The sequence below is a fragment of the Alosa pseudoharengus genome, unplaced genomic scaffold, assembly GCF_046254945.1.
Source record: "Alosa pseudoharengus isolate Yale_2024_CS ecotype anadromous, Long Island Sound unplaced genomic scaffold, YU_APseudo_1.1 YU_APseudo_1.1_scf_19, whole genome shotgun sequence".
Classification (NCBI taxonomy): domain Eukaryota; kingdom Metazoa; phylum Chordata; class Actinopteri; order Clupeiformes; family Clupeidae; genus Alosa; species Alosa pseudoharengus.
The window spans coordinates 9,218,047-9,228,046 of record NW_027468657.1 but is presented as its reverse complement, the minus strand read 5'-3'; the positions used below and the strand labels follow the sequence as shown (position 1 = coordinate 9,228,046).

Genomic DNA, 10,000 nt, shown 5'->3' with positions numbered 1-10,000 from the left:
TCTCTCTCTCTCTCTCTCTCTCTCTCTCATTCTCCATCACTCTCTCTCTCCAGCTCTCTCTCTCTCATTCTCCATCACTCTCTCTCTCTTCCTTCTCTCTCTCTCTCTGTCTCTCTCCCTGTGTCCTTTTCCCCCTGCTGCACTTTCAGGAGCTATAAGTAGTTTTCAGGCGATTGGTGTTTCCCTGCCAGGATTCCTTGGCAGTGGCTCTGCTGGATTGAGATGTAAAAAAAAAAAGCGAGGGAGGTAGAGGTAGAGAGAGAGAGAGCAGGAGAGAGAGGGAGAGAACAAGGGGGAGAAAAGACAGGGGAGATCTCCTGCTCTGGTTCCCTCATGCAGAGCCTCTTGGCAAGCGCGGTCTGCGGGGGTCTGCACAGCACGCCTCATTAGAGCATACCCAGCATGCCTTGCAGGTGCGCCCTCCGTGTCACCCAGGCTCCGGGGAGCAGTGTGTGGCCCGGCCAGCGGCTAGCAGTGGATTCCCTTTTCCTCGCTCTCACACACACGCACACTCACTCACTCACACACGCACACTCACTCACTCACACACACACACACACACACACACACACACACACACACACACACACACACTCACACATGTGTGGTTATACAGTATACACACGGGCACACCAGGGCTCGAAATTAACAATGTCCCGATGTCCCGGGGACCATAAAAAATGCTTCCGGGACGCAATAGAATGATGTCTGGGACAACTCTGGGACAGTAGAAAAAATGGCAAACAAATTTCAAAATAGGTATTTTTTTTCCTAAACTGTTCACATGGGAATCTAAACGTATCTTTCTCATCTGAATAAAATTATAAAAAATTTGACCTGGCGTAACGGGCAGCTGGCAAAAGCAGCGTTAGCCAGCTGATCTGTAAAGAAGCGGTTTTGTACACGCAGCCTTACAACACTGTTTACTGCTCTTCAAATCACTGTAGGCTACAATGTCATTTTTGCTAGACAAGGGTTGGTTCGGGGGTTCCATGTTCCATATGTGTTGTGCATGCATTACTTGAAAAGAACTACAGTAGCTCCAGTTATGTATGAACAGTGAAGGTAACGGTCTTGTGAAAAACGTGAATTTGAAGAAGTGAAAATTGAACAATATGAACTATGAATATTGAACAACTTGAAGCTACATCTGTAAGTGTGAACATGCATAACAAAATATGGGAACAAAAACGTGCATTACGAATATAATCAGTGGGAGCCCTGCAACAAGAAGCTTCCATCTGGGGGTGATGGAAGACCGTCCGTGACACCCTCAGTGTGTTTGAAATGTCCAGTCGATTGCGCAATTTGGTCTTAGTTGCAGTCATTGAAAACCCGGCATCGCATAGATACGTGGTGGGAAACGTTTTCAGCGCTTTTACGGCTATCTCGGGATATTCTGCTTTGGTTTTGATCCAAAAACCCGCCAGAGAGGTTTCCTTATACACACTCTTAAGACCACCGTCATTTGCAATTTCGATCAACTGCTCTTCCTCCTGCGCTGACAAGTTAGGACTATTCGGGATATTGACAAATGGGTTGCGGACCCACTCATTGGTTTGCCGTGGATCTTTGGAGGATGGGAAATAACGCTCAAACTCATTTGAAAGCGCAACAAGGTGATCGCGCAGCAGCTGCGAGAGAAAGGGCCCTGCCTCAGTCTCTCCCAAAACCCCCACTACTGTTTGGAACATATCAAATACACCCCGGTCCACTCGTCGTCCCCACAAATCAAGCTTGGCTTTAAATGCAGCGACTTTATCTGCCAGTTTAAAGACAGTCGTCATTCTCCCCTGGAGTGACAGGTTGAGGTCATTAAGCAACCCGAATATGTCACACAGTTAAGCGAGTTTTGACACCCAGTCCTCATAACTAAAATGTGCAGCTAACAGTGACTTTTTTTCTGTAAGAAATCTCTGCAGCGGCTCTCGCAACTCAAACACTCTGGCCAGTGACCTGCTAAAGATGCTTGTTTTTTGTTGCTCATTCTAGCAGTTTAGCTAACTTTGTGTGACACTACCGTTCGCCAAGAACTGATCAAGTGAAGTGAGCTGACCTGAGGCTGCGCAGCGCTGAAGGCAATAGGCCTACTGTATGTAAAAGTGTTGAAGGCGGGACAGACAGACGTAAGAAAATAGACCTTGCAAAATGCAAACATGCGTGCAATCAAACAACTGCATATAGGCCTATATCATGTAAAAACGTGACATTATTGCGAATTAAATTTAGTTTAGTTTGCATGCATTTTTTTTTAAACTCATGTCGTAGGTTAGGAATGTCTTGCGGTGGTTGGGGACCGCTGCTATAGGCTATTCTTGAGAAAATAAATGAATATCGGAGAGTAGCCTATCTAGTAATTTCCCACGCTACTTATTGTTTTCACTGAGATCTGTGGCCATCACACCAAACTGACATTGAAATTAAAGACACGTGAAAATATATTATTGACGGAATGTTTTACAACCCTGTCTGTCAAAACGACGGACAATGAGAACGTTAAGCGCAACCTCAAAAAAAGGTGAAACAGCAGATGATTAATGTTAATAAAATGGTGTTTAATAAATTAAGTGTTCAGAACTTACATGGTGGACCAGAATGAGTTAATTAAGTGATGCAAGTTACTGATTATTATGCTGTTTATTATGTAGAATGGGAAAAAACAAGAACTTGAATTTGGGACACTGGTGGTTAAGTCCGGGACAGTGCCAAGTAGAATTCGGGACAGCTGCGGGACACTGAGAAAAAAAGTTAATTTCGAGCCCTGGGGCACACACACACACACACACACACACACACACACATGCATATATGCTGTTGCTCAAACATGCACGCATGTTTATTATACACAAATAACTGCTCACACGTTTCTACACACGTACACGTACAAATGCGCTTTCCGCTTAAGAAAGCCGTGGCCTAGAGGTGTCCGTGGCCAAATGCCAAGCTGATGTATCTGATTCGCCCCCTGTGCTTCTGATTAATGGCTGGCTTGAAAAGTAATTACCACAGCAGGTGGTTCAGCCACCGAATGAGAGAGAACTAACTCTCAGTGTGTTTGTGTGTTCGTGTGTATTTCCAAGAGGAAGGCACTAGGCCACGTCTTCGCTTGTGTGCGCACGTATACGTTAGGGCTTGCTTATGCGTTGCACTTTGGGCCTCTCGGTGGAATAGGCTGGCTGGGTGCACTCGCTCGCTCTCCCCGGACCTCCTGTATCATGGGCAGACCTCATGCTTCACCAGAGCCGCCCGGAGGCTCCTGTCCAGAGACTTCCTCCCTCCCCTTCGCTCTCCGCCAGCCTGCTGCAGCGCCGCACCAGAGGGGAGACGTTTATTTCCATCGCAGCTAACGCTACAACAGGAGGCACATTTAAGATGGGGTGTTGGGGTGGTGTTGTGGTGTTTGGGGTGGGGTGGGGGCGGGGATTTGGAGGCATGATTGTTTCTCCTCTTGCCCTGTGAAAATTCCTGGAGAAATCTCTTAGAATAACAACATTGCAGGTAATCTGCGTTATCAGAGAAGCCTCCAAATGGATGCAGTCTCACTCTGCCCCTCTAACTCCACATGGATGCAGTCTCACTCTGCCCCTTTAACTCCAAATGTAATAGGAGCTCCAGGCAGAGAGAGAGATGCATCGCATGAATTGGAAATGGGCGCAGGCCTCGATCAAAGCACATCTTTTTGAATTTGCCAGAAAGCCTGTTTTTCTTTCCCCATCACTGTCTTTTTTTGGTGGAAAGGTGGGGGGAAGGGGGGTCTGGCTAGTGCATGTCATGAATAAATATCATGCAGCTTCTCAGCATTTAACAGAAGCGGCTGGACTGAGGGTCTGAGACTGTAAGGATATTAGAGAGGGGAAATCTTTCTCTCCATCTCTTTCCTCTCTCTCTTTCTATCAGTCTCTCTCTCTTTCTTTCTCTCCCGTTCTCTCTAACGCACAGCCAATAGCAACGTGTGCCAGTCACAAACAGGTTCTATAATTCATCACTAGTGTGCCTATTACTGCAGTGCCAGGGTACAAACAGTACCGAGCCAGGAAGATTCACAGACCATCGGCAAACACACACACACACACACACACACACACACACACACACACACCAAACTGGGGCCGGGGCCTTATAGCTTAAATTGGGACCTTAACAGCCATTCTAATGCAATATGCTAACATGGACACAGAAAACTGACAGGGCTAACTTACTATACAGGCAAGGAGGCAAATGTGGTCTCACGCGGAGAAATGCCCCTTTGACATGGGTCGGAATAGAGAGATCATCGCCAGCCAGGTCTGTTATCATGTTGCCATCCACCCCCCCCCCCCCCCCCAACGCACACACACACGCACACACACATACAGACACAAATGCAGGCTGCCGTAGGAAGCCTAAGCCGATCATTAATCATTATGCGTGGACATGCTTTCATGCAAGCACACACATCATATACGGTTACCATGACGCTCGTGGGGTTGTCGGAAGAGTCGTTTATTTATAGGCTGCCAGCTCCCGTGCTCATCTCCTTCCACCAGCAACAGATCTGCTCAGCAGCTAGCAGCTGATTTCCTGCCCTCTGATCTAGGATCTGCCACTTCCAATGTGAATGGAGACGTGCAGCCTCCACATATGAAAGCCCAGCTCACCCACTCTTATACACACACACACACACACACACACACACACACACACACACACAAGTCAGGGTCAGATAGGCATTAAATTATGTAGTCCAATATCCCCCTTGTCTGTTCATCTTGTGTGTGTGTGTGTGTGTGTGTGTGTGTGTGTCCTCCAGTGTTTTCTTACCCCTACTGTCATATTCTTCGCATAACTAGGTCAGACCATCTTCTCCATCCACACCATTTTGTGTGTGTGTGTGTCTACATGCATGCATGCCTGTGGTGCTGGAAAAACTCCCCTCCCTCCCTCCCTCCCTTGCTCCCTCGCTCTCTTGTGCCATCCTTTCATTCTTCCACCCTGGCTCTATTAGGATCAACAGAAAAGCAGGAGGCTTTTGGCGAAAGGCTGCCATTGGCATTCATCAGAGCCTGTGCCAGCCAAGCCGGTGCATCCGGCCCTTCTCCACACACACACACACACACACACACACACACGTCGACAGCCCTGGCACGGTGCGCATATCACCTCTCCACCTGGGCCTGTGCAGCAGGGAGAAGCTGTCACCCATCACCCGAGCTGCCGAGGGGCACAGCTCAACACCTAGAACTCGCCCGCCTGCCACTGTGAGACAGGAATACCAACGCCTGTGTGATCGATAAACCAGAGAGATGGAGAGAGAGAGCGAGAGAGATGGAGATGGAGAGAGAGAGAGAGAATGAGCGGGAAGGAGAGTGTTAAGGGAGGGGGAGAAAATGCAGATTTGTGTGATCATGTCTTGGGGCTTCATTATTTGTTAGAGCGACTCTAAAAAAATGGGTGTCAGCCTGCCTTGGGGGGCGCTCCCTCCCTCCCTCCCTCCCTCCCTCCCTCCCCCTGCCGGAGCAGAGCAGACTCCGTCTGGACGTCTTGTCTGATGGCTCAGCTGGCTTGCTGGTGGGGCAGCGCTGTTGGGTCGGGTGTCGGGCTGTCACGCTCTTTGGCTGTTTGTCTGACTGTCTGTTGGTCCGTCTGTCTGTGTGTCTGACTGTCTGTTGGTCCGTCTGTCTGTGTGACTGACTGTCTGTTGGTCCGTCTGTCTGTGTGACTGACTGTCTCTGTTTTGGTTTTGGTTGCCAGTCTAGCTGTGCTGTGCAGATGGGATGGCCTGTGCAACTAAAGCCACCTTGGTCTCACGTGCCGCTCAGTGCAACTGTCACTCATTCTGTCTGCAACTCAAACATATCGACACTGTCTCTCTCTCCCTCTCTCTCTCTCTCTCTCTCTCTCTCTCTCCCTCTCTCTCTCTCTCTCCTTCTCTCTCCCTCTCTCTCTCTCTCTCTTTCTCTCTCTCTTTCTCTCTCTCTCTCTCTCTGCCCCCCTCATCCTCCACTCACGTTAATGGCCGCTAATGGAGTTTCCGATATGATGGATTAAGATGCACGATGTAATTGAGCTGCCCTCGCTGTGGCTTGTTGGAGGACAGCTGTCTCCTTGTGGGGGGAAGTGGATATCGCCACCTTGCCTGCCTCTCAATGAAGACTGCACTTGACTTTCTTCAGATCATTACCTCCTCCCCGCTCTCTCTCTCTCTCTCTCTCTCTCTCTCTCTCTCTCTCTCTCTCTCTCTCTCTCTCTCTCTCTCTCTCTCTCTCTCTCTCTCTCTCTCTCTCTCTCTCCCTCTCTCTCTCCCTCTCTCCCCTTCTCCCAATCTCCATAGAGCAGAACGATGTTTCTTCCATCCCTTTCGACTTCTCTCAGTGTGAAACTCCTCAGGGTGATCTCAAGGTGCCCCCAAAGGAAGACTTCCTTTCTTCCTTTCTTTCTTTTTATTCTCTCTAATTCTCTTTTCCTTTTTTTTTAAGTTCAAGCGTTTCGTTGTTAGGGACGCTCGGAGAGCTGCTTGCAGACAGACGGGCTCTCCAGTTTCCGCCGCTGTGCACAGGTGCAGATGAGACTGATGGCAGAAGAGCCGGGGGGGGGGGGGGGGCAGCGAGTGATGATATTACCATTTCAAAAAGGCTCCACGTAGGACTATAGCTGCAGTCCAAATCAATACTTGTAAATGAAAGCCTCTGCATTCTCCAGCCGCAAGACTTATTATTATTTTATTTTTAAACTGGAGAAAAGTGTGTGTGTGCGTGTGTGTGTCTGTGTGTGTGTCTCTCTCTGTCTGTATGTGTTCGTGTGTGTGTGTGCCTGTGTCTGTGTGTGTGTGTGTGTGTCGTGTGTGTGTGTGTGTTGTCTTAGATGTGTTAAAACTCCCAGCGGCCATCTGAAATAGCTGGAACTGAGCCTCCATAGAGGTCAACGCCCCCGGATTGTTTTAAAAGTGCATTCAGTTACTTTGTTTTGTTTGTTTTGTTTTGTTTGTTTGTTGATCAGTACTGCAGGAGATTGAAAGTTTGAAGGTTAAAAAAACAAAACCACATAGTCCTTATATCTCTGTCCACAATGAATACAAACAACACTCACGCTGAGTTTGCATTGCTCTGTTGTTGTGCTTGTCTATTTGTTGTTTCTTTGTTTGTTTGTTTGTTGTGTGTTAAACTAATGTCTCATCCTCTCCTTGTTTGTTTTTGCCTCCTGTAGACTTCGACCCGAGCCTGGGCATGATGACTGGCATCGCTCCCATGAACCCCATGATGCCCGGCCTGGGCATCGTACCTCCGCCCATCTCCCAGGACATGCCCGTCGTCAAGGAGATCATCCACTGCAAGAGCTGCACCTTGTTCCCGCCCAACCCCAGTAAGGCTGCGACAACTCTCTACTCTCTACTAGCTGTTTAGTCAAGCACCCGAACCACCCTACCCCCCACCTCTCCCCATTCCCAAGCTGTCATCTCGCATTTCAGTTAGCGCTTATGCTCGGATAAGCATTCCTCTCCTCTCTCATGCATTTTAAACGACAGTATTGACTGCCTTCGTGACCTAAAATGCTGCGTGAGGAGGAGGCATCAAGGACTCCCTTTCTCTTTTCATTCCCTTTTTCTCCCTCTCTCTCCCTCTCTCTTTCTTCTTTCTCTCTCTCTCTCTCTCTCTCTCTCTGTCTCTCTCTCCCTCTCTCTCCCTCTCTCTTTCTCTCTCTCTCTCTCTCTGTGTCTGTCTCTAAATAATGCTGGAAGGCCAAGGAAGCTCTAAAAGTTGTCTATTGACCGGACATTATGATTGTGACAGGCTATAAACTCCTTGGCCAAGAGGACCATGTCAGGACTGCACACACACACGCACACACACACACACGCACACACACACGCACGCACACACACACTCACAGAGCTGTGAAAAGCCACCCGCCATTCACATCAGGATCAAGTGACTGCACAGATGATTGGATTGGGTACAGAGTGAGAGGAAAATCTCCCTATTTTCATCTCTGCTTTCCTCTTTCCTTCTGGCTCTCTATCCCTCTCTCTCTCTCTCTCTCTCTCTCTCTCTTCTCTCTCTCTCTCTCTATCCCTCTCTCTCTCTCTCTCTTTCTCTATCCCTCTCTCTCTCTCTTTCACTCACTCAGTTTCCTTCTTTTCACCCTCTACTGTCTCTCCTCTCTCCCTCTCTCTCTCTCTCTCTCTCTCTCTCTCTATCTCTATCCCTCTCTCTCTCTCTCTCTTTCTCTCTATCCCTCTCTCTCTCTCTCTCTCTCTCTCTCTATCCCTCTCTCTCTCTCTTTCACTCACTCAGTTTCCTTCTTTTCACCCTCTACTGTCTCTCCTCTCTCTCTCTCTCTCTCTCTCTCTCTCTCTCTCTCTCTCTCTCTCTTTAACTGAGCCAAAGAGCAGCTTATCAGCATTCACACCTCATCAGAGAGATAGAGGCAAGAGCAGGAAGGAGGGAGAGTGAAAGAGAGGGAGAGAGAGAGAGAAGAGGGGGGTGGACAGGAGAGGAGGAGAGAAGAGGAGGAGGAGGAGGTGAGGCCCAGACTGTAATTGGAGCAGTGACCTCTGCAGAGATGGGGCACTCTGGCATGTTAAATATGCCACGCTGCAAGAAGGGTGGAGGTGGTGGGGTTGTGTAGGGTGTGTGGGGGGGGGGGGGGGGTGGAGGTGGTGGGGAATTATATCTACTGCCGCCTGTCACTTCTGTCTCTTCCCACCACCACACACGCGCACTCACACACGCACGCACGCACGCACACACACACACACACACACACACACACACACACACACACACACACACACCACCACTTGCCTCGTCCACACAGCAGCCTCTGGCCTGGCCCCTGCAGCAGAGGTCAGAGGGGGTGGATCGATCATTACCTGAGAGGGCGTGTGTCCTTGGGCCTCCTGCATGCATGGGGGTGAGCCAGGACCTGGGGTGAGGATCCCTAGAATTACTCTCTCTCTCTATCTCTCTATCTCTCTCTTTCTCTCTCTCTCTCTCTATCTCTCTCTCTCTCTCTCTGTCCCTCTATCTGTCTCTCTCTATCTCTCTCTTTCTTTATCTCTCTATCTCTCTCTCTGTCTGTCTGTTTCACACTCTATATCTGTCTCCCCTGTGCTAGAGTAGAGCTGGGGAATGTGGAGAGATGCACATGCACACACACACACACACACACACACACACACACACACAGAGCCAAAGATGGGCTTGGCTAATGGGCTAAAGCCACTGCAGACAACCTCACCACCCCATCCTGTCTTCCTAACAAACATGCCTGACATGACATGACGTGTACTGTACATCAGGTCAGACGTGCACACACCCAAACATGAGGATACGCCTCTGGTAGCATGTTTGTGTATGTGCGTAACTCAAGCTTCTCCTGGTCGCAATCAATACGCTGAGATCTGGACGTGCCTTCGGAGGTGGGGGTTGGACATGGGGAGGGTGGGGAGGGATGGCGGGTACACTGATCCTGAATGTGGCGCTCTGATCCCCCCCACCCCCCAATCAGGACGGTGCCTCCAGTGACCAGTCGCAGAGCTGCATACAGATAGTGTAGCCTAGCGCTGGAAGGACTAGCGTGATGCTATTACTGGTGTGCGGTTCTGGTATCAGCCAGATTATGTATGCGGTGCACTCTCTGAACTATATCAGATGGAGACACAGGCGTTTCGATTGAATTTTCTCTCAAATAATATTTCTCATATATTCTGTGTGTTGAGCTCCAGGAGGATTTTTTTTTTTTTTTTTGAAAGATGCTTTGGTGTCAGATTGGTTTTAAAGCAAACGAACTTTTCAGCAATACGTTTGGAGAATTCCAAACTCGCTCTCATAACAGCACTTTTCAAAAACGCCGTCTGTAGACAGTTTTCATCACAATTCCCACGCAGCTTGACATCACACGCAGTCTTCCAAAACAAAAGACCTAAAGAACCCCCCCCCCCCCAAAAAAAAAGTAAAGAAACAAACGAACAAAAGAAAAATAAGAAAAAAACCCTTTTCATGCGCGTTGTCAGATGGAGCAA

The 10,000-nt window shown here is 48.8% G+C and overlaps 1 protein-coding gene across 1 annotated transcript in view; it reads left to right on the top strand.

Annotated features, from left to right (window-relative positions):
- The window catches only part of enox2 (ecto-NOX disulfide-thiol exchanger 2), a 243,873-nt gene that overhangs the window by 164,380 nt on the left and 69,493 nt on the right, over positions 1 to 10,000 (top strand). The window contains exon 8 of the mRNA XM_076291632.1: positions 7,183 to 7,338. Within this exon, the coding sequence (XP_076147747.1) occupies positions 7,183 to 7,338 (156 nt within the window). The remainder of the gene's footprint in view (positions 1 to 7,182; positions 7,339 to 10,000) is intronic.